A 25625-nucleotide genomic window follows, 5' to 3' on the forward strand; every position below is an offset into this window, starting at 1 on the left:
ACGAGCCTAGTTGGTTTAGCCACAAAGTCAGAAACCTTCCCGCTAGCCATGATTGACTGATAATGAGTGGGCTGGACAGGCAGAGAGATGAGTTTGGATTGGTCTGCCATATAGCACGCTTCTGTATATTTGAGCTGGTCAGTGTTGCTAAGTAATCCTGTCTAAGGCGGCTTTACATTTTTTTATTGAGTAGTAAAACTGCGTAAGTTTTGGTCTCCACTTTCTGGAGGACCGAGTTTTGAAATCAGTGGAATTCGAGTATGATAGCTAAGGAGATGGAGAAAACACCTGTCTCCAGATTACATCTTCAAACTAAGGGCAACCATGGCATCCGACAGGAGACGCGTCCATCCATGATGTATACGAGTAGATAGTCTAGCTAGCTACATTTTCAGATATTACACGTTTCTAATTTTGACAGAAATTTTAATTTTGACATTTCAAGTTAAAGTGTACTGTTAGCTAGCTAGCTAATGTTAGCTGGCTGGCTCGCTAGCTAATGTTATGTGTATGCTTGGCTAGTTATAGCCTAATGTTAGCTAGCTAACATTGAACCTGGTTGCAGATTCATGCAGGGTAGTAACGTCATGAGTTGGGATTATGGTTCATTGTTTAGCTAGCTAAATTTTTTAACAAAAGACTACACTATGCAAGTAACCATTTCGGGTGTGTTCGTAAATTCCATCTACTGGCCATCTACTCCGATTTCAGAGCACTCTCATCTGAGTGTGCCAGAGCGCAGAATATCAGATGAATTTACGAATGCTAAACACCCTTTGAATATGGCCGGTGTCAGTAAACATCGACAAAAAAGCATAATTCAATTGTTGCCAGCAGGACAGTTAGTCACCAACGCTCTGGATAACATGAAAACAGCCTAACCAGCTCTGCTAGGGCAAGTACAATGGGTGGGGGCTAAAGCTTAAGAGAGTGTAAACGATGCTGAATGGGTGTAGACAAAAAGAGCTTTTCAGTACGTACCAAAACATTCAAAGGCCTCTCCAGTAGGTTCCAAAGCATTTCCCATTGTTCCTCAAATGCAGTGTATGATATACCATTTTGTTGCTCTGTGTCTCTGCTTTTATCCAGTGTAAATAGAAATGTACTTGTTTTTTACACCATGGGTTTTACCTCCTACTCCGCATCATTCTATTTCTCCAAACGTTACATTTCGAATTTAAGGATTAAGGTTTCGAAAAGGGTTAAAACATTTAGTTTAGGAATTAATTCTGATTGTTTAAGGGTTACATTTTGAGATAAGGTTAAACAAAACTACAAAAAACGAGTGTCTACCATTGGGATTGAATTTACTACCTTCAAATCAGGAGATTACACCTATCTGCCACTGCTGTCCACAACACCTTAGCAAAACCCAAGCCTACTTGATGGTAATAGTGCTCACTGTTGCCCGTAGTGGCTGGTTTTGAAGTAATTTCCCAACGTCCTCTGGTCATGGACAGGCATTACATTTCTAAGTCAATCTTGAGCAATCTGGCTGATCTGTGCGTATTGTATGTGTGAGTGTGCGTTTTTGCATGCATGTATCTTTCTGTGTGTGCGTGCGTGCGTGTGCATGTTCATGTGGTCATGCTCCCTGTGATGTGTTGGCAGTTGGTGTTCTTTCTCTCTGTGAGGTCTGTGTCAGCAGAATGCCCTATGTTCCGTTCAGGGGAAATGGCCTGGAAAGACTGTAATGATCTCTCTGATCGCTTTTCTGATGGAGCCTGCTCTCGCCTTCTTTCCTCTCTCACTCGCTCTCACTCTCTAGCTCCCTCTCTCTTTCTCTCTCTCTCTCTCTCTCTCTCACTGTCTCTCCTTTCTGTTCTCTTTTGATGTCTCCCTGTCCCGCGCTATCCCCCCAGGTGTTGGAACCAAAATTACAGTGCCTTCAGAAAGTATTCACACCCCTGGACTTTTTCCACATTTAGTTGTGATACAAAGTTGGATTAACATTTATTTAATTGTCAATTTTTGACAACAATCTGCACAAAATATTCTGTAATGTCAAAGTGTAAGAAAAATTCTAAAATTTCAAAAAAATATATGAAAATAAAACACTTGGTATTGTATTTAGTACTGAACCCTCTGAGTCAATACATCTTAGAATCACCTTTGGCAGCAAGTACAGCTGTGAATTGTTATGGGTAAATCTCTAAGTGGTTTCCACACCTGGATTGTGCAATATTTGCCCATTAATCTATTCAAAATTCTTTGAGCGCTGTCAAATTTGTTGTTGATCATTGCTGGACAACCATTTTCAGGTCTTGCCATAGATTTTCAAGCAGATGTAAGTCAAAACTATAACTTGGCCACTCAGAAACATTCACTGTCTCCTTGGTAAGCAACTCCAGTGTAGATTTGGCCTTGTGATTTAGGTTATTGTCCTGCTGAAAGGTGAATTAATTTCCCAGTGTCCTCTAGGATTTTGCCTGTGCTTAGCTCCATTCCATTCATTTTTTTACCTTGGAAAAACTCTCCAGTCCTTAATGATTACAAGCATACCCATAACATGATGTAGCCACCACTATGCTTGAAAATATGGAGAATGTTACTCAGGAATGTGTTGTATTGGATTTGCCCCAAACATAACACTTTGTATTCAGGACTAAAAGTGAATTGCTTAGCCATATTTTTTGCACTATTACTTTAGTCAAAACATTTTTATGGTAAATGACTTCACCAATCAGTGCAGCTAGAGCAGCTTGCTATGGAGCGAGTAAGCACTTTAATCTGTATAGTAAAGTTGTTAAGAGCAAATTGTATTTTGCTGTAACAGCATGCACTGTTAAAAAAGTGTTTTGTAACACTAAAACTAATGGCAACTGAGCTGCCACTATTGTTAGGGAGACAAAACCTTTACTTTGCTGGGGTTTACACCAATCAGGCCCCTGAGGACTGTAATTGCCTGTGGCCTCAGGAGATATGTATGGGGTTATGAGGCAGATTTACGGTGTACTGAAACCAGTGGCAATTTTACTATGTAAGTCTTGGTTGGGAAAACTCAAATTTTTTAGGCGGGGGATACATGCCAGCAAAGCCACAACACTAAACAATACATGAATTGCACTATAACGGTGACAAACGGTGCCCGTAAACTGTTAGGGTCTACATAAATGTGTTCAAACAGCAAAGCTGTCTTTTCAGCAACCATGGAGCGAATCCTTACCTCCACCACACCTGGCTATCAGTGGGGCCTTGTCTGGCAGCGACACAGTTAATTCAGCATCATTTACTACAGTTTAAAAAAAAAAATCTGATATGGCTGACTCGCTTAAACAAATGTGGTTTCTACTGACAATTGAGATGTACAAATTATGGCATAAGGGAACGATGAGTGGATAAGATGTAATCCATAATTTTGATTAAGACATTAATAAATCCTCTTTGGATAGAGTTTCTAAAACTGTTTGAATCATGTCTGTGAGTATAACAGAATAATAAAATTTATGTAGCAGGCTAAACCCCGAGGACTAACCCTTCAGATTTTATTTTTTTGAGGTCACTGTCTATTCAATGGGTTTTCATTGGGAAACACTTGTTTGCAGTTCCTACCGCTTCCACTGGATGTCACCAGTATTTGGAAATTGGTTGAGGTTATTCCTTTGTGTAATGAAGAATACGGCCATCTTGAATCAGTGTAACGTTATGTGTCCTGTTTGAGTGTTGCGCAAGACTAGAAAGCATGCTTGAGTTTGTTGTCCTCCTGTATTGAAAACAGAGAGACCCGTCTTCAATTTGATCGATTATTAACGTTTAAAAATACCTAAAGTTGTATTACAAAAGTAGTTTGAAATGTTTTGGCAAAGTTTACAGGTAACTTTTGAGATATTTTGTAGTGACGTTGTGCAAATTGGAAGCTGTTTTTTTTCTGGATCAAACGCACCAAATAAATGGACATTTTGGATATATATGGACGGAATTAATCGAACAAAAGGACAATTTGTGATGCTTATGGGACATATTGGAGTGCCAACAAAAGAAGCTCATCAAATGTAAGGCATTATTTATATTTTATTTCTGCGTTTTGTGCTGCGCCTGCAGGGTTGAAATATGCTACTCTCTCTTTGTTAACTGTTGTGCTATCATCAGATAATAGCATCTTATGCTTTCGCCGAAAAGCCTTTTGAAATCTGATACAGTCCCAAGATTTAAACACCCCAAGGAGCACTGTGCAAGCGATAATATTGAAATGGAAGGAGTATCAGACCACTGCAAATCTACCAAGACCTGGCCGTCCCTCTAAACTTTCAGCTCATACAAGGAGAAGACTGATCCGAGATGCAGCCAAGAGGCCCATGATCACTCTGGATGAACTGCAGAGATCTACAGCTGAGGTGGGAGACTCTGTCCATAGGGCACCAATCAGTCATATATTGCACAAATCTGGCCTTTATGGAAGAGTGGCAAGAAGAAAGCCATTTCTTAAAGATATACATAAAAAGTATTGTTTAAAGTTTGCCACAAGCCACCTGGGAGACACACCAAACATGTGGAAGAAGGTGCTCTGGTCAGATGAAACCAAAATTGAACTTTTTGGCAACAATGCAAAACGTTATGTTTGGAGACGGAGATTTGTCTTCCAACAAGACAATGATCCAAAACATAAAGCAAAATCTACAATGGAATGGTTCAAAAATAAACATATCCAGGTGTTAGAATGGCCAAGTCAAAGTCCAGACCTGAATCCAATCGAGAATCTGTGGAAAGAACTGAAAACTGCTGTTCACAAATGCTCTCCATCCAACCTCACTGAGCTCGAGCTGTTTTGCAAGGAGGAATGGGAAAAATTCCAGTCTCTCGATGTGCAAAACTGATAGAGACATACCCCAAGCAACTTACAACTGTAATCGCAGCAAAAGGTGGCGCTACAAAGTATTAACTTAAGGGGGCTGAATAATTTTGCACGCCCAATTTTTCAGTTTTTGAATTGTTAAAAAAGTTTGAAATATCCAATAAATGTTGTTCCACTTCATGATTGTGTCCCACTTGTTGTTGATTCTTCACAAAAAATACAGTTTTATATCTTTATGTTTGAAGCCTGAAATGTGGCAAAAGGTCGCAAAGTTCAAGGGGGCCGAATACTTTCGCAAGGCACTGTATGTTGGCTGGATTCACAACGAGTGTAGCTTTAATTTGGTATCTTACATGTGTGATTTAATGAAAGTTAGAATTTTATAGTATTTTATTTGAATTTGGCGCTCTGCATTTTCCCTGGCAATTGGCCAAATGGGACGTGACAGTCCTGCCTATCCCAGAGAGGTTTGAGCGAGCTAAGACAAACGTAGTCAATAAGACGGATGTAGTCAAAACTATTTGTTCAGCACTTCTAAAATGTACAATGACAGAATTCAGAACATGGGCCATTCTTACAGTAATCTCCCATTACACCAAGTCAGAGCCGTCGGATAAATAAAGGGGGAATATTAGCAGACAATGAAAGCTTTAACAATATTCGTTGATGACATTTCTCTAAAACAGGTTATAGGCTACATGTGCACCTCCAAGTTGGAACTGTAGGCTAAGTTATGAGGGGTAGAAGGACCAAGTTATTAGGGTGTGGCACATGGGCTACTAACAGCTTACTACACAACATACATTCAGTATTACTTTCTAAGCTACAGTATACATATCTCCCTGGCATTTTACATCATTTATTCAGCAGCATACAAGTCATTTTTGGAGTCATCATTGTGCTGTGCTCACTTGAACAGGAAGGTGGCTCACGGTCCTTCTTGTGGGCAAAGTTTGTCATGAAACTTTGTCATCAAAGTCTTGTCATTCTCTGGATTTATGGTGCTTTCAAGACAACTGAGAACTCAGAAAAAATACAAGGTTAAATCATGACGTCAGTGCTCTTCCTCAGTCGTTCCTTAGAGTTCCGAGTTGTCTTGAACTCACTGAAGTCTGAGATTTTCCAGTTCCTAGGAATGACAGCATGGCCAATTTATTCAACTTTTTCTGGCCCATTGTTTTGCATGTGAATTTTTATCCTTTTAAGCTTGGAAAAGAGACCCTTAAAACCAGACTTGAACCACACACCCTCCCCACTGAATAGCAGGGTAAGCAAAACAGTGATTCCTTTGCAACACTTGCAGTTAACCACGGATTCATTCCAAAATAGTCATTGCTGAATTTGCGATTTCCAACTTGTTGTGTAATGTTTATGCCAAATGGCCGATGAGCACCGATACATTTTAGCTATAATTTATCTTTATATGACAAGGATTGAAAAGGATTTGCCAGTAGATTGTCGGCTTGTCTAGCTTGCTAGCTAAGATTTTGAAAGTATGATGTTGAAATTATCAGTCCAATCAAACTACGGTAGCTATAGTTGAAGTCGGAAAGCTACAAAGCTACAAAGCTACAGTTGAAGCCGGAAGTTTGCATACACTTAGGTTGGAGTCATTAAAACTCATTTTTTCAACCACTCCACAAATTTCTTGTTAACAAACTATAGTTTTGGCAAGTCTGTTAGGACATCTACTTTGTGCATGACATAAGTAATTTTTCCAACAATTGTTTACAGAAAGATAATTTCACTTATAATTCACTTGTATCACAATTCCAGTGGGTCAGAAGTTTACATACACTACGTTGACTGTGCCTTTAGACAGCTTGAAAAATTCCATAAAATGATGTCATGCTTTAGTCAATTGGAGGTGTACCTGTGGATGTATTTCAAGGCATACCTTCAAACTCTGTGCCTCTTTGCTTGACATCATGGGATCTGTAAGTTATTTATCATATTCATATTCTTCAAAATCAAGGGCAATATGGTATTATATTTGACATGAACAGAAAAAAAACTGTCAATGACTGCTAATGTTAGAAGTAGCACTATTACAAAACTTGTACAAAACTTCAGCTCAGTGCTCAATGCGATCCACCAGTCATCCCTTATGCTAATGTCTCTGAACTGAGTCTTTATATTCAGATGATGGTACATGGAAGTTTGTTCAGATGGCTTGAGTCACAGTACAATTATGTTAGATGATATGATTAACAGTTGACAGGTCAGTTGGCATTCGTCTGTGATCATTGTCTAAATTGGCTTTGGTTAGGATTGGCCAGCCTGTGGTAAATGTAGTATGAATGTTTTTCTGCATTGAAACTGAGAAATAGCTAATAATAACAAGCAATAATGATAGAACATGAATGCGTATTTCAGTTATTAACTACTTTAATATTTCTTAAATTGCAACATGAATATACAATTATTAAACATCAATAGCAATATGCAAAATGCATATATACATGAATAAAGCTATGCGAATATAGAAACAAGATAACAATATGAATGTCAAAAGTTGGATGCAATAACATGCTTTCTCCAGTGAGATTCATTCAGGCTCTTGTGATTTGAAGGAAAATTATGAAACACAGAGATGAAAGACAAATCATTTTTTATTTTTTTCTTGGTAAATTTTTGGGGGGGAAGGCGGGCTTCCCTTGGCATCCATGAGTTCATGCCACTAATAATTACTGCCATTGTCTACCCTAGGAAAAGTGTTAAATTCCCAGTGTTAAATTCCCAGTGTTATCTTTAAAATGTTGATTAAAATATTGTCTGAAAATTATCAATCAATATTTACAGTATAAACATTGGCTTTTCAAAACCATTTGATTGTATGAAAGACACACTCTGTTAAAACATTATTTTTCTGTTTGGATGCAGCCTTTTTCATGGACTGAAACACCAACAATGGGTTTCACAAGGTTCTCTTAAAAACACTAATATTCAGATTGAAGAACCACTTTTGGTGTTTCAGAGTACTTCCATTCTGTTTTTAGTACCTGCAAAACAGCAGTCTTAACATCAACAGTGAAGAGGCAACTCCGGGAAGCTGGCTTTCTAGGCAGAGTTGCAAAGAAAAAGCCATATCTCAGACTGACCAATAAAAAGAAAAGATTAAGATGGGCAAAAGAACACAGACACTGGACAGAGGAACTCTGCTTAGAAGGCCAGCATCCCGGAGTCGCCTCTTCACTGTTGACTTTGAGACTGGTGTTTTGCATGTACTATTTAATGAAGCTGCCAGTTGAGGACTTGTGAGGCATCTGTTTCTCAAACTAGACACTAATGTACTTATCCTTTTGCTCAGTTGTGCACCAGGACCTCCCACTCCTCTTTCTATTATGGTTAGAGCCAGCACAAACAATAAATCTGAGAAGCCCCTCTTTGTATCAGAGATTGACCAGACGATAAAATTAATGAAATGCGGTGAGGCCCTGGGTCCCGATGGTTACCCAATTGAGTTTTACAAAAGATTATCTTCTAAGCTGACTCCCTTATTATGCTAAGTTTATACTGAGGCACACATGCAGGGGTCACTCCTCCCTACCATGTCACAGGTTGTAATATCAGTCCTCCTGAAAAAGGGGAATGAAATTTGAGCCTGCTTTGCTGTGACTATAAGATACTTACTAGGGCTCTGGATATCCGATTAGAAGTGGTTATGCCTACAATAATACACCCTGATCAGACAGGCTTTATCAAGGGCAGACGTTCATTCGGTAACCTACGGGCATATTCAATGTTCTTTACTCACCAAATTCTTCCCCCACTCCAGAAGCCCTGATCTCTCTGGATGCCCAGAAAGCCTTTGACTCTATTCAATTTGAATACCTTTTTACTGCACATGAAAGATTTGGATTTGGCCCTACTTTTGTCTTGTGGATAATGGAACTGTATTCAGTTCCTCAAGCATCTGTTCGTACCAACAGCACTCTCACAATATTTCTCCCTGCATAGAGGAAATTGTCAAGGCTGTCTGCTGAGTCCTCTCCTGTTTGATATAGCCATTGAACCCCTAGACATCTCCCTGAGAGGTGGCGCAGGGATGACAGTTGAGGAGGGCAGGTCCACAAACTGTCTCTGTATGCTGACGACCTCTTACTGTATATCTCAGACCCCATCACGCCTATCCCAATCACTATTGATATCATCTCTAGATTTGGCAATGTTTCAGGTTACAAAATCAATTTTACAAAAAGCTTACTCTTTCCGCTCAATAAGCGAGCAATAGATCTATCTTTGGATTAATTTCCTTTCACGGTAGTGCTCAATACTTTCACATATTTAGGGTTCTGTGTGACTCTGAACTTGAAAGACCTGTTCAATTTTAATTTCAAGCCAGCCTTGGAGAAGGCTCAGCAAGACCTCAATCACTCCCCTCACCTCAATCATTTGCTGAGTGAACTCGGTCAAGATGGTCATCATGCCAAGATTCCTGTATCTATTTCAGACTATTCCCATCTTTATTGCAAAATATATATTTTTAAAAACTGGATAGACATATCTACTTTCATTTGGAAAAAAAAGATCCCGTGGTTGCGTAAAGTGTTTTTGGAGAGACAGAAAGGAGAGGAGGGTCTTGCCCAACCCAATTCCAGTAATATTGGGCTGCTAATATTCACAAGATAACCTTTTGGGCCTCTACATTTTTAGAGGCGGAAGGACTGGTGTGGTCCCTTATGGAAGAGCACTCGTGTCAAACATCATCCCCAGTCTCCTAAGTCTGTGCACCCCTACCATTGAGCATTCAATACCACTCAAACCCTACTGTGAAAAGTTCACTCAGGATATGGTCTCAGTTTAGGATCCACTTTGGACATAGACAAGCTATCTCATCCATGCCTTTTATTTCCAACTCACTCTTCACACCTTCCCTAATAGATACAGCCTTCCAGCTATGGTTTTAGAAAGGATTGAAGAGTGAAAATACCTTTTCCATGAGCGTATATTTACCTCCTTTGAACATCTAGTTAGAGAGCATAGTATACCCCAGACATACTTCTTCAGGTACCTGCAGATTTGTAACTTTACAAGAAAGATTTTCCCCTTATTCCCATCTCTCCCACCCACAAGCTGGCTCGATGAATTTCAGAAACTGGATCCCTATGCAAAGGGAAACATTTTGAAGTGTCACGTGCTCCCTCTCCGGTCTCTAGGTCACCAGCCTGCTCGTTATGGCGCACACCTGTCACCATCGTTACACACCCCTGCTCATCATCAGACTCTCCTGGACTCCATCACTTCCCTGATTACCTTCCCTATACTGTATATGGCACACCCTTTGGTTCCTTCCCCAGGCATTATTGTTATTGTTTCTGTTCCTGGGTCATGGCTGTGTGTTGTGTGTTTGTTTCATTTGTTTATTAAAACACTCACTCCCTGAACTTGCTTCCCAACTCTCAGTGCACATCGTTACACTAAGCTATATGACAATATTCAGAATATTGCATGCCCCACTCTTGACTATGTAAAGTGTTCATGGGAGGAAGAGTTTGATTTCCGATATGACCTGGCATTCTGCAATTGACAGGATACACTCATCCTCTATCTGCATTAGACATGGGTTATTACAGTTTCAAGGATTTCATCACCTACACTTTTGCAGGAGTAGACTTGCCAGATTGTTTCCAGAAATAGACCCAACCTGCACTAGATGCCATCAGGCACCCTCCACGCTGTATCACACATACTGGTCATGCCCGGCACTAGTTCCATTCTGGTCCTCTATATTTGAGACTTTCTCATATATATGCAATAAGGAAATTGCCCCAGATCCCTCTGTTGCTATTTTCGGGGTATCCCCCGAAGAACTTACTCTTTGTAACACCCAAGCAGACGCCATAGCCTTCTGGCCCGCCAACTCTTTCTTTTGAAGTGGAAGTCATATATTGTTTAACAGCTATTGCATAGGATAGTATCAATTTAACTTGTTGCTGTATTTATGTTGTTACTGTCCATTATGTTCTATCTACTTTTAAAAATCAATAAAACCAATTTCTCATATCTCTCTCTCTCTCTCTCTCTCTCTCTCTCTCTCTCTCTCTCTCTCTCTCTCTCTCTCTCTCTCTCTCTCTCTCTCTCTCTCTCTCGAGGTGTGAGAGTCAGATTGTGAGATGTGTTCTTTCTCTCTCTCTCTCTCGCTCTCTCTCTTGGGGTGTGACATCAGTCAGATTGTGAGACGTGTTCTGTCTCTCTCTCCAGGTGGCCGTGGTGTGGTTGTAGGTCCCATTGTTAGCCAGTACTTGTCTGACGTGTTTTGTGATAACGAGTACGGACCTAACTTCCTGTTTGTAAACAATGGAGATGGAACCTTCACTGACGTGGCTCAGCAGGCAGGTGAGAGAAAGATGGAGAGACAGCTAATTGAACAGGTTTATCTATGTATTTTGATTGCCACACCATATATTACTGTGGTGTTTTTCATTTTAAAAGTTAAAATGGGAGTTCCCTCCTCTGTGTACCAGGTGTGGAAGACCCTATGCAGCATGGTAGGGGGGTGACTTTGGCTGACTTCAACAGAGACGGAAAGATGGACATTGTCTACGGAAACTGGAACGGGCCACATCGACTCTACCTACAGCTGGGCAACAACCGCAAGCACAGGTTCAAGGTATGGAACACAGGTTTAAACACAGATTCCAGGTACGGTACTGTGGTTTAAGCACAGGTTCAAGGTTTGGTAGACAGATACAAACACAACTTCAGCACAGGTTCAAGTTACAGAAAGTAGGCTCACACACAGCTTCAAGGAACGATAACAAAGTTTCAAGCACAGTAATCAACTAGCATCCCACCGTTTCTTCTATTGAGCAGTACATTGATCTTAGCTAACCTTCAGCTACTGTGCTTAATGATTCTTGAGGGTACAGCAGATCCTTCCTCTGACACACACGCACGCTGCTGCTGCGGCTGCTGCTGCTCTGTCTCCTCTGAAAATAATCAATGGCTACTTTCTTGCCAGAACAAAGCCCAGCTATTTAGATCCTGAATCCCATTATTATCAGTGTATTTTTATGGTCTTAAATACTTTCGGCTGATGATTTACCAATTACTTCTAACTGTAGTTAAAAGTAAAATAGCTCATTAAATTTGTTTCCAGTGTATGCGTGTGTGTGTTTTGTGTGTGTGTTGTCAGGGATTAAGCTGTCCCAGTGAGGCCTTACACCACAAACCCCATAAACCTTGGCTGGGCTGATGTTTCTGTTAATTCAATGAGTCCTACCATCGCACCGGCGTGATTTATACTGAACAAAAATATAAACGCAACAACAATTTTACTGAGTTACAGTTCATATAAGGAAATCAGTCAATTGAAATAAATCAATTAGGCCCTAATCTATGGATTTCACATGACTGGGCAGCCATTGGTGGACCTGGGAGGGCATAGGCCCACCCACTTGGGAGCCAGGGCCACCCACAGGGGAGTCAGGCCCAGCCAATCAGAGTTTTTCCCCACAAAAGGGGAAAACTGTATTACATACAGAAATACTAATCCGTTTCATCATCTCTCCGGGTGGCTGGTCTCGGGTGATCCCACAGGTGAATAAGCTGGATGTGTAGTGCCTGGGCTGGCATGGTTACACGTGGTCTGCAGTTGTGAGGCCGGTTAGACGTACTGCCAAATTCTCTAAAATTATGTTGGATGCGGCTTATGTAGAGAAATGAACATTCAATTCCCTGGCAACAGCTCTGGTAGACATTCCTGAAGTCAGCATGCCAATTGCATACTCCTTCAAAACTTGAGACATCTGTGGCATTGTGTTGTGACAAAACTGCACATTTTAGAGTGGCTGTGTATTGTCCCAGCACAAGGTGCACCTTTGTAATGATCATGCTGTTTAATCAGCTTCTTGATATGTCACGTATACTCCATCTCTGGCCTCTAGGTCATCAGACTGCTGATTACCCCGCACAACTGTCACCATCATCTTGCGCACTTGCGTCTCATGACACTCACCTGGACTCCATCACCTCCTTGATTATCTTCCCTATATCTGTGACAAGTTCTCGCACATCAGCAGGGGTGATCGGTCTGCTTCTGATCCCCGGGTTCGTCCCCTTTGACGGCGTCCTGCGGCTGGAACTGCGCGTCGGGGAGGGGGTATTGCCACGTATACTCCCTCTCCAGCCTCTAGGTCATCATGCTGCTGATTATCCCGCACACCTGTCACCATCGTCTCGCGCACCTGAACCTCATGACACTCACCTGGACTCCATCACCTCCTTGATTATCTTCCCTATATCTGTCACTCCCCTTGGTTCTTTCCTCAGGTGTTATTGACTCTGTTTTCTTGCCGGTGCGTTGTTTGTTTCGTGATCATTGCTTCTTTTATTTATTAAAACACTCACTCCCTGAATTTGCTTTCCGACTCTCAGCGCACTTGTTACAATATGCCACACCTGTCAGGTGGGTGGACTATCTTGGCCAGGGAGAAACGTTCCTTAACCAGGATTTAAACAAATTTGTGCACAACATTTTTTATTTTAGCTCATGAAACATGGGACTAACACTTTACATGTTGCTTTCATATTTTTGTGCAGTAGGACTTTTAACCCCTTTTTTTAAACATTGTGTGTTTGACCTACAGACCTCTGGGTTGTACCATTGGATTTGTCTATTTCATCCGTAGATACCAACCATGAGTCTGTGTGGTTAACAGGGGCTGAACTAGAGCGGGGTTTGTGAGACAAGGGTGGATCCCAGGTATTTCTTTACAATAACGTCTGTAGAGTCCAAATGGTTTGAGCTACAAAATATTTAAAAAATATATATATATATATATGAAAAGCTGAGACTTCCACAAACGAAGACGATAGGAAATCTCAGGACATAATGACTATAATACCAGAATTAGCTCACATAATTGCTGTCACAACCTCAATTCTCTCACACACACAGTATCTGGGTTGACCTTTAGCATTGGTAATTAAGGTGTTTTTAAAAGGTGTGTATGGGAGGCGAAGTCAGATGCAGGAGAGCAGAGTGTAGTGAACAGGCGCACTTTAATTCCGTTCCAAAATACACAGCACATAAAAACAATAACGTGACAAAAACACAGAACTTGACAAAAGTAAAGCGCCCGACAATAATCCACAATACCAAACAAACAATTACACACAAAGACATGATGGGAAACAGAGGACTAAATACATGTAGAATGATTAGGGAATGAAAACCAGGTGTGTATGGGACAAAACAAATGGATATATTAAAAATGGAGCGGCGATGGCTAGAAAGCACGAACAAGGAGAGGATCCGACTTCGGCTGAAGTCGTGACAGGTGTTTTGCCACTCCAGTAATCTACTGAATAAAAGGAGCTGAAGCAGCAGCTTGGCTGGACAGTGGATGGACAGGGGGAAGAGGGGAAAGTGCGGATTAGGACTGTTTTAACTCTATGGATGCAGCGACCACACACACACACACACACACTTGCACACTCACACATGCACGCAAAAACATAGGCACACACACTCATCTTAGCAGTATGTCTCCCAGCCCCACCAACCGTAACTAAGAATAAATCTCAGAAGACATGATGTGAGCTAATGGGGCATCTTGATATGAAATGTCAGCAGGGATTCAGTGAAAATCACTATCATGTTGATTTGAATTGAACAAATCTGAGATTTGACAAAGTAGTTGGTCCTCTTCCCTAATCTGGCTAACAACTAACTCTCCAAGTCCTGCTAGCTTCATTCTGGGATGGCTCATTGATGTTGTAGCCACAATGCGTCAATAATGAAGGGGGCTGTATTTTTTACTGGTTGGCTCTCCTCTTTCTATTTCGCTCAAATCCCCTCATACTATGCACAGCCCTGAGCGCCGCCCCTTCCATTACAACGGTTGGATTTTCAAATCCAAACAAGTTGAGGTCTCAAAACATTTGAGAGAACCAATCAATGCCTCCTTTCTAGATCAGTGTGTCACAACTCTCCCTGCACTGTGAGTCATGTGGGCCGCATCAGCCAGGCTACTTTTTCCCAGTATAGAGCACCTCACTCCATCTCCTTTGCCCCTCTCTTTATCTCCCCTTCCCTAGCTCACCCTTTCTGAATTTCCCTTCCCTCTCTTCTCTCGTCAACTTCTCTCTTTCCCCTCTCCCTTTTTTCTTTGGCCATTCCATTCTCTCATTCACCAAAACAACAGAAGGTCACTTTCTGCCCATTTCTTCTCTTCCGTCGTTCCCTTTCCTTCTCTCCCTCTTTCTCTCTCCTCGCTCCTCCTCCCCTCACCTCCCTCCTTCCTGCCCTCACTTGGCCATCCCCTCTCCTTCACCTAAACAGTAGAAGGTCACTCCCCTCCCTCCCCGCTTTCCTCATCCCCTCTCCTCTACGCCCTCCCCTTAGGCTTTATGATCCATATAATTAACACAGGGAGTAAACACTGTAAGGAGAGGAGAGAGGGATGAGATAGAGGTGAGAGAGAGGAGGAAGAGGAGAGGAACATGTACACTACAAGACCAAAAGTATGTGGACACGTGCCCGTCAATCATTACATTCCAAAATATGGAGTTGGCCCCCCCCCCTTTGCTGCTCTAACAGCCTCCACTCCACGAGCCCAGGACTAAATCAAGACTCCCTCCCCCAGTGTTGTAAAACAGTACAATATTTTGGGCTTGAGTCTCCCAAATACTTTGACAGTTGACACTATGCCTGGTCCTGGATAGGATGTGCAGGTTTTTGTTACAGCCCAGCTTACTCAGCAGACCAACTACAAATTACTCACTTTGCTTATCCATACTCACAGTGAGTCCAGCAGTCATTTCATTTGTTTATTTTACTAAGCAAGTCAGTTAAGAACAAATTCTTATTTTCAATGACAGCCTAGGAACAGTGGGTTAACTGCCTGCTCAAGGGCAGAACATCAGATTTGTACCTTGTCAGCTGGGGGATTTGAACTTGCAACCTTCCGGTTACTAGTCCAACACTCTAACCACCAGGCTACCCTGCCGCCCACAATTGCACATGTATTACCCTTTTAAGAAAACGAATGAAAAATGCTTCCAGACAGGATGGAGTGACCCACTATTTGGGTTTGGTTGAGAGTTTTTCCACTCAACAGATGGTACATTTACAGAAATACAATTTTATGAACAGGAATATCCCCCAGTGTGTATGTAATATCAACACGAAACATTGCCTAAACCCCATGAGGTCGCCATAGTGAGATGTTAGCTACCTGGAGTGAGTGTACATAGTGAGTATCCCCATAATGTTACATTGGTCTCCTGCTGTTCCTGTTGTGTGTGGAGGTGTGTGTGCTTGCATGCAAACTCGTGCCGTGCATGCATATGTGCGTTCGTGCCTGTGTTCGTGTGTGTGTGTGTGTGTGTCTCTCTGTGTCTGTGTGTTAACATATTGTCTCCCTCCCCCAGGACATAGCGTCTCAGAAGTTCTCCATGCCGTCTCCGGTGCGTACGGTCATCGCTGCAGACTTCGACAACGACAACGAACTAGAGGTGTTCTTTAATAACATTGCTTACAGAGGGTCGTCATCCAACAGACTGTTCAGGTACACACGCACACACACACACATACACGGAGACGCACACACATACACACTCACACACATGCAATATATCAGTTGAATCATCAGTTCCAAAAAGCAAATCAACTAATTTAATTTCCATGTAAATTTGAGCCTCAAATCTTAGCTAACATTTGTTAATGTCAGATATCTAATTCCTCTGTTATTTTAGACTTAAAGCATTTCTGTAGTCAGGAAGTAGTCATAATGACTGAATATTCCCAGACGTGTGACTATTGGTGGAATGTGTATGTGTGTGTTTGTGTGCTCATGTGTTTGTCCCCTTTGTAGTTATGCAGGATATCTGTGGTTTGAAATGGTGATCAATCCAACATCCAAAGCCCGAGGCTCCACTTGTACCATATTAAAACCTGAGTTGAAGTTTCAATCATGAAACACAATCCACCAAAATTAACGGTTATGCATTGTCTGGCAATGAAATACCCAGCTTGAACTATTGTCCTCATTGTCCTCATTGAAGCTAATTAATTGAATCAATCAAAGTTGTGCTGGGTTTGAGTGCGCTGAAAACCTCTGTCTTATGTTCTAAGTTGACAATGTTCTGAAGTTTAATAAAGTTGATAGAAAAACATATTTGTGACCCAATCTCAATATGGAAAGTTTTGTTAGGTGAGGCGCTGTTCAAACTATGAGATGTTACGAGGAAATGACAGTGATTAGTACCAGATGTGTAAATGATTGAACTTGTCCATGCCAGGATAATCAGGACAAAATAGCTGCTGTGCTTCATAACATCCAACATTACAAATGTGTAGTGGATATGAAACTCGTCCAAAGTGTGTTGGCTGGAGTAAATCAGGGACATTACTGAGATCTAAAAGGCAACTGTCATTCACAGAGAGTGACAGGCTAGTCCTGGCTTCTCCAACTGGCGGCCCGCGTGCCGAATTTGGCCTGCGTGTGTCATTGTGGGACATTAAAGACTGTAAAAACACTAGGAAATCAGCTCCAAGTAATTTACATTTTGGAAATCTGTTCCTAAGTATTCCCACCATAATAGAGAGACACATGATCGTATACAAATGCAAGCAAGGTTTGAAATTATTGTTTTAGTCAAATATTTTATCTGTTTGGGCTTTTTGTGGTCAATTTGCGATCAACAAATTATTTGACATTCTGTTCCGGCCCCCCAACTATGCACTCAAGAACAAATTGGCCCAAGGCTGAATCAAGTTGATGATCCCTGGCCTTGTGTCTTGCTTTTTTGACTAAGGCGGTTGGCTTTAAGGGGCATTTGTTGCTGTGCAGAATGTTGTGAGTTTGAGTCCCACTTGGGGAACAACAGAATGCATCCTGAGTGATGGTAGCTGGGCCTGGGTTATTATGGGGAGTTTAACAGATATCTGGTTGCTATGGCAGGGTAACTAGGAGAGAACATGGGGACCCCCAGATTGAGGAGCTGAATGTGGGGGAGGCAGCCGAGCCAGAAGGACGAGGAACAGGTGAGGGTTGGGGGTCGGGGAGTGTACAGGTGTATGTGTATGGGGGGTAGAAATACCTATTAGGCTTACACTGTGATGAACTGTTTATCATTAACCAATTCTACACTGTAAATGTGTAACACACATCGATTAAATAGTGTAATTCCTACTTCCTCCAAGGGATGGTGCTAGATGTCTGTGGTTTGAGATTGTAAACTTGACTAATCAGCTTTGGCAGCTCTGATTCTAGCTCTTTATCAGCCTCTTTTCTCAATGTGTGTTCTCTTATTATTCTTATTGTGTTGTATGTTCGTGTCCTCTCAGTGACCTGTGTCCGTTGTTAGTTCGATGTGTGTGTTCTAAGTGTTTGCATGTGTATATGTGTTGTCGTCTATCAGGGGCGGCAGTGACAGACTTTGATGGAGACGGTCGTCTGGACCTGCTGATATCTCATGGAGAGAGTGCTGCACAGCCTCTCTCTATCTACAGAGTCAACCAGGTACCACTGTGTGTGTGCTCTGACCACGTGTTCTCGTTGTGTGTTCTCTCACCATATTTTCTAATTTGAGATGTTGTATCCCACACACATCTCCTTTAATCTGTCCCCCCTCCCCCCCTTCTCTTTCTCTCAGGGTTCCACTAACTCGTGGCTGCGTGTTATCCCTCGTACCCAGTACGGGGCGTATGCCCGGGGGGCTAAGGTAGTGGTCTACACTAAGAGAAGTGGTCCACACACACGCATCATCGACGGGGGCTCTGGATACCTCTGTGAGATGGAGCCTGTAGCACACTTTGGGCTCGGTAGGTCTGACACATACAGATGTACGCTCATGCACACACACATGCAGGTACATATAGATGTACGCTCATATACACACAGATGCACGTAGGAAACAAACACATGCAGCGTGCACACAGACTGAGTGTGTGTGTGGAAAGCATTGCCAGATCCATGTGGAAAGCATTGCCTTAATACACCTTCTGATTGGAGGCCCGGGGGAGAGATGGAGAGAAAGAGAGAAAGGGGAGGAGGTGAGGGGGGAGGAGGTGGAAGGGAGAGGCAGGTGCAGGTGCAGCAGCTGGAAGGCCTGGATAGAAACCCCTCTCCAGCCCCTCATCCCCATAGTCCAGCCAAGACAGTTAACCTCTGCCGGTTCAGACTAGCAATAGTGTAGTGTGTGTGTAGTGTGTGTGTGTACTGACATGATATAGAAACATTAAAGGAACATTATGTGGATTTTACGGGAACATTATGTAAACATTCTGACAATGTTTTGGTGATGTTACCTGTCTCTCTTACCTGTCTCTCCAGGTAAAGACATAGCCACTAATGTTGAGGTGTACTGGCCAGATGGGAAGTCAATAGCCAGGCCTCTGGAACCAAGTGAGATCAACTCTGTCCTGGAGATCCGGTATCCCAGAGAGGAGGAGGAGGGCACACCTGAAATAGAGATAGAGGTAAGGACCGTCTTTTTATCTCACTCTTTCTCTCTCTCTCTCTTTCACTGTTTCTTTCTCCCTCTCACTGCCCCCCCCACCCCCCACCCCCTCAATTCAATTCAATTCAAGGGGCTTTATTGACATGGGAAACATATGCTAACATTGCCAAAGCAAGTAAAGTAGATAATATACAAAAGTGAAATAAACAATACAAATAACCATAAACATTACACTCACAGAAGCTCCAAAAGAATAAAGACATTACAAATGTCTTATCATTTGCAATGTTGTAACGATATGCAAATGGTTAAAGTTCAAAAGTGAAAATAAATAAACATAAATATGGGATGTATTTACAATGGTGTTTGTTCTTCACTGGTTCACTGGTTCTTCACTTGTGGCACCAGGTCACAAATCTTGCTGCTGTTATGGCACACTGTGGTGTTTCACCCAGTAGATATGGGAGTTAATCAAAAATGGATTTGTTTTCAACATCTTTGTGGATCTGTGTAATCTGAGGGAAATATGTATCTATAATATGGTCATACATTTGACAGGAGGTTAGGAAGTACAGCTCAGTTTCCACCTCATATAGTACACGCAAAACAGCAGTCTCAAAGTCAAGAGTGAAGAGTCGACTCCAGGATGCTGGCCTTCTAGGCAGTGTTGCAAAGAAAAATACATATCTCAGACTGGCCAATAAAAATAAAAGATTAAGATGGGCAAAATAACACAGACACTGGACAGAGGGACTCTGTCTAGAAGGTCCGCATTGCGGAGTCGCCTCTTCACTGTTGATGTTGAGGCTGGTGTTTTGCGGATACTATTTAATGAAGCTGCCAGTTGAGGACTTGTGAGGCGTCTGTTTCTCAAACTAGACACTCTAATGTATTGGCCTCATGCTCAGTTGTGCACCGGGGCCTCCCACTCTTTCTATTCTGAATAGAGCCAGTTTGCGCAATTCTGTGAAGGGAGTAGCACACAGTGTTGTACGAGATCATCAGTTTCTTGGCAATTTGTTGTTTTGTAGTGTTCAGTTTTTCCATTAAAATGAGGAACACTTACCACGCCGCATCTTGGTCCGATCCTTACTCCTCTTCAGACGAAGAGGAGGAAATCTGCCGTGACACAAATGCTGATGCTCCAGATACTCAACTAGTTTAAAGAAGGCCAGTTTTATTGCTTCTTTAATCAGGACAACAGTTTTAAGCTCTGCCAACATAATTGCAAAAAGGTTTTCTAATGATCAATTGGCCTTTTAAAATGATAAACTTGGATTAGTTAACACAACATACCATGGGAACACAGGAGTGATTGTTGCTGATAATGGGCCTCTGTACGCCTATGTAGATATTCCATAAAACATCTGCTGTTTCCAACTACAATAGTAATTTACAACATTAACAGTGTTTACACTGTATTTCTGATCAATTTTATGTTATTTTAATGGACAAAAAATTAGCTTTCTTTTGAAAACAAGAACATTTCTAAGTGACCCCAAACTAAGTGACCCCAAAGCCAATTTGACATTTGCTCAGTAGATTGTTTTCGCTGAGGAAATGTACGAGTCTGCTGTTAATGATAATGCAGAGGATATTTCCAATGTTGCTGTTGACGTATATCCCCCGGTAGTTATTGGGGTCAATTTAGTTGCTCTCTCTCTCTCTCTCTTCCTTCTCTCTTCTCTCTCTCGCTCTCTGGTTGTTAATAATTATTATCCAGTGACTATATTCTGTACTTATCATAAGATCTTGTGTTATAAGATGATAGTGTTTCTTGCTTTCAACGAGACAGTATTGAAGGTGTATCCCTTTCTTACAGTGTGGCCAAGGGTTTGCTATGAATGAGAATGGCCGGTGCACAGGTAGGTTGAGCTCCACTATATGTCTTTAACAATCCCTGTCCTGTTTGCCAATGTGCTATCCTGCATCTCTTTCCCTGCAATAAACGTCTTCTCACGCTACCTTCCTTCTCTCTCCCTCTCCTCCCACTCTCCTCCCTTCCCCCTTTACACGTCCCATTCTTTCCCTCCCCCCTCCCTCCAGATAAGGATGAGTGCACCCAGTTCCCCTCTGTGTGTCCCACTGACCGTCCTGTATGCACTAACACCTATGGCAGCCACAAGTGTCGTGCCAATAAGAGGTGCAACCAGGGCTTTGAACCCAACGATGATGGATCGGCCTGCGTGGGTGAGTGGGCTTACCCTGGTCCTAGATATGTTTGTGCTGTCTTGCCATCTCTTGTAAATGCCATGCCATGTTTAATAAAAAGTGGCTACACAGCACTAACAGACCTGGGACCAGGCTAGAATGTGCTACGATATACAATAGATATAGCTGCCTAAGCGAAATAGGTTTTTTGAGGCTACAGTCCTTCCAACGAGTGATTGTAACATTTTCCAAACTACTTTTCTCCTCTCTGCATCCCTGTACCTGCATGACTTACTGTTTGCACTGGCTTTGCACTGTGAGTTAATCTATGGCTGTTATTAATCTTTCTGTCTTCATTGTGCCTCTCTGCAGCTCAGGTAGCTTACTTTGGGGGGACACGCTCCTCGGGGGTCCGAAGATGGGCTGGCTTCTCTCTCTGGCTTCTTTCTCTCTCTCTGCTGCCTCTCCTCTCCTCCCGTCTGCAAACCGGACTACTGTAGCTGCTACACACTTCCTCTCCACTTCACTCTGGAACCTTCACTCCTTCGCTCTCCTCCCTCTCTCCCTCTCTCTGGGGGAGTGTACAGTGACTCTCGAAAACAAACTGAACATGAAAGTCTCTTCTATATCTTCATTCCTCTGGAAAATGAACTGCTCATGGAAGCATCTACCATCTTTTCACTCATCCTGAAACAAACGGATCATAGAACTCACTCCGTCTCTTCACTCTCAAAACGAGCTCTCCATGAACATTTCTTATTCTCTTCACTCCTCTCATACATAACAAATCATGGACTTCTCTTCCTCCTTTCTTCACTTGTTCATGGACTTTTCATGGACTTCTGTTTGTCAACACTTAGCTCCCAGCCCCCTCTGAACTGTAGAATTACACACACACACACTGGGAGCATGCTGCTGTGAGTTAAGGAGTTAACAACGAACTGCAGAGTCCTTCACACCACCTCATCAGCTGGACTAGCCTTGGACTTCAGTGTGTCTGCGTCGATATATCGCACACTATTCCCTCTAGAATGCACCGGTACATATCTGGGTCATGTTCAAAAGGACACACCATAGAAAAACGTTTCCATATATTAATACCTCTGCATTTCACTCTGTTCCAAAACGTTTATTTTGTGCCTACTGAACATAATATATGCCATTTAGCAGACGCTTTTATTCAAAGCGACTTAGTCATGCATGCATACATTTTACATATGGGTGGTCCCAGGAATCAAACCCACTACCCTGGTGTTACAAGCGCCATGCTTTACCGACTGAGCTACAGAGGACCCTGCTTTGGGTTTCCCATGATGGAAGAAAGGTAATGTCTGCTTTATTTGATATACAAAGGACATGATCTTCATCATGTTTTTGACATTAGCATTGGATGATTCTTGATAGATGCTTTTCATGAAAACATATTGCATAACAAATACATATCTAAACACATATCACACAGTCATACCCAAGCCTTCAATGCCAAACAGTGTTCTTCAATCCTGCTTCTAGGGTTCCGCAAGACTTTTCTTCCGTCCAAGCACATACATACTGTACCTGATTCAAACTCAGTTGATCAGATGAATCTGGAATGTTAACGTTATGCTGGAACAAAATCCTGCACAACATATAGATCCCCAGGACAAGCACTGAAGAACACTGATGTAAAATGATGCTCCCGGTACCTCAAACCAGGCTTTCCACCAAATGTTGCATTGCCTCCTTACTGTAAATAAATTATGATGATGATGATGATGTATAAATTATGATGTTCAACCTGTTTTCAAGTTAATTGCATTCCTTATCGTGTCTCCAATGTCAAATAAAAGTGTCATTATTATATAAAAGAGCCATGTGCAATGTGATTTAAAAAATCAAATCCATCTCATTATAGGATGAATCCTAACCTGAGATTCCTGCATGTACTGTAACTCACACTTTCAATATGAATCACAGATGTCAATCAGAGACATCCGGTACCGAGTCAATGTGTGGGGATACAGGTTAGTCGAGGTAATTGGTACATGTAGGTAGGGGTAAAGTGACTATGCGTAGATAATAAACAGTATTTGGTTTTAAATATACTTATGCATCAAAAGTACATGTAATTTCAAAAATATACTTAAGTATCAAAAGTAAAGGTATGATTTGTTTCAAATTCCTTATATTAAGCAAACCAGGTGGCACAATTTCAAATTTATTTAATTTATGGATAGCCAGTGGCACACTCCAACACTAATACATAATTTACAAATGAAGCATTTGTGTTTAGTGAGTCCGCCAGATCAGAGGCAGTAGAGATAACCAGGGATGTTCTCTTGATAAGTGTGTTGATAAAACACACCAACAATAGCCTAAATATGTATTGTATATTTCTTCTTAGTGAGACAAGGTAATGGGATAAGACAGAGGTCTGGAATTTCAATAAACAAAGAAAATATTAAAAAATGTTCAAGACCGGAATCTCACTGGATATCTGCTGGAGCCATAATGATACTGTCACAATTCTCATGTTCTCATGTTCTGTGTTCTATGGAATGTTGGTATGAACAGATCATAATCTATGGAATGTTGGTATGAACAGATCATAATCTATGGAATGTTGGTATGAACAGATCATAATCTATGGAATGTTGGTATGAACAGATCATAATCTATGGAATGTTGGTATGAACAGATCATAATCTATGGAATGTTGGTATGAACAGATCATAATCTATGGAATGTTGGTATGAACAGATCATAATCTATGGAATGTTGGTATGAACAGATCATAATCTATGGAATGTTGGTATGAACAGATCATAATCTATGGAATGTTGGTATGAACAGATCATAATCTATGGAATGAGAGGATTGTTTGCTTTCAGGATCATCTCAGGTGAAGTTCTTTTATCTTTTACTGAAGAAACTTAGCCAAAGCAGCAGCATACACAATTAGACAATCACCAGCATAAAACATTCAATCACCTTTTCGGCTAGATCAGGGATGGGCACTTATCTGGAAAACCAGGTGTATGGCCTCCCTGACCAATCAGTGACATTAATGTACCAATGAAGTGCCAGGGAGAGGAAAAAAACAGGAAGCCACGGGACCTGAGTGTCCCATTCCTGGTCTATGATGCAAGAAGGTACTATCTGACTCAACCAACTGCAAACTGTAAACAGGATCTTTGGTTAGTGCATGAACCAATAAACAGTTCAGTGGAAAAAATAGGGTGATTCACACATACCTGCTCAAGAAACAGAGATGATGTGATAGAATGGAAACTTGCCATTGTCAACACAGTTTAGGGGTTACAAATTCCCTTAATAAGGTTCATTCTAGGTGAAGTCATCTGTCCTTGTGGCTGCTAGGGGGGACTTCCTAGACTAGAAGCAGTGGCCCTTTGGACACTACCTCTACCATTTGTACTTCTGTTTTGCCTTTACCTTTTGGTCAAGCTTCATTCAGCCTCAGTATGGGAGGACCTGGAGAGAAAGATGGCATATGCTAACCTGCAGACAGCGCTAGGGAGAGTAAGTGTCACATCACAATCTACATTCCTTTGGAGTACTTTTACCTTTAGCTTCTGGTCAACCTTGGTTCAGCCTCACAGTAACATGAAGAGATGGATGGGAAATGCTGAACTATAAAGGGGAACAGTACCTCTATCTCACTGTGTCCTGTAGACTGAGCGTTTGGTGATGTCATGTCCATGTCCCTCTGTTCAACTGAACCAACAGCTGTGTTTCTACTGACTGTGTGTGTGTGTGTGTTTATTTGTGTGTTATCTTGTTTTTTTTAAACTTACGGATAGCCATGGGCACTCTCCAACACTTAGATATCATTTACAAACAAAGCTTTTGTGTTTCGTGAGTCCGCCAGATCAGAGGCATTAGGGATGACCAGGGATGTTCTCTTGATAAGTGTGTTGATGGACCATTTTCTGTCCTGCTAAGAATTTAAAATATATCAAGTACTTTAGGGTGTAAGGGAATGTGTATGAAGTAAAAAGTACATTATTTTCTTTAGGAATGTAATGAAGTAAAAGTTGTCAATAATATAAATAGTAAAGTAAAGTACATAAACCCCCCAAAAAACGACATATAGTACATTGAAGTATTTTTTTCTTAAATACACCACTGTGTGCGTGTGTGTTTGCATTTGTCAGTGTGTTTGCAGTCACTTGTGCATGTGTGCATGAGCGTTTCGGATGGGGTTAAAACATAACGTTTAGGCACTCATTCCGAATGGTTAAGATACGTGTTAAGGTTTGGGATAGCATTA

General features: G+C 41.6%; 1 protein-coding gene across 1 annotated transcript in view; it reads left to right on the forward strand.

The window, feature by feature from the left end:
• Window positions 1-23199, forward strand: part of crtac1b (cartilage acidic protein 1b) — a 52097-nt gene extending 28898 nt beyond the window's left edge. The window contains exons 6-15 of the mRNA XM_024429891.2: window positions 10997-11131; window positions 11260-11405; window positions 16172-16308; window positions 17704-17786; window positions 18164-18264; window positions 18398-18566; window positions 19078-19223; window positions 21027-21069; window positions 21251-21394; window positions 21728-23199. Coding sequence (XP_024285659.1) covers window positions 10997-11131; window positions 11260-11405; window positions 16172-16308; window positions 17704-17786; window positions 18164-18264; window positions 18398-18566; window positions 19078-19223; window positions 21027-21069; window positions 21251-21394; window positions 21728-21855 — 1232 coding nt within the window. The 3' untranslated portion in view covers window positions 21856-23199. The remainder of the gene's footprint in view (window positions 1-10996; window positions 11132-11259; window positions 11406-16171; window positions 16309-17703; window positions 17787-18163; window positions 18265-18397; window positions 18567-19077; window positions 19224-21026; window positions 21070-21250; window positions 21395-21727) is intronic.
• The last annotated feature ends 2426 nt before the right edge of the window (window positions 23200-25625 follow it).

The sequence above is a fragment of the Oncorhynchus tshawytscha genome, linkage group LG01, assembly GCF_018296145.1.
Source record: "Oncorhynchus tshawytscha isolate Ot180627B linkage group LG01, Otsh_v2.0, whole genome shotgun sequence".
Classification (NCBI taxonomy): Eukaryota; Metazoa; Chordata; class Actinopteri; order Salmoniformes; family Salmonidae; genus Oncorhynchus; species Oncorhynchus tshawytscha.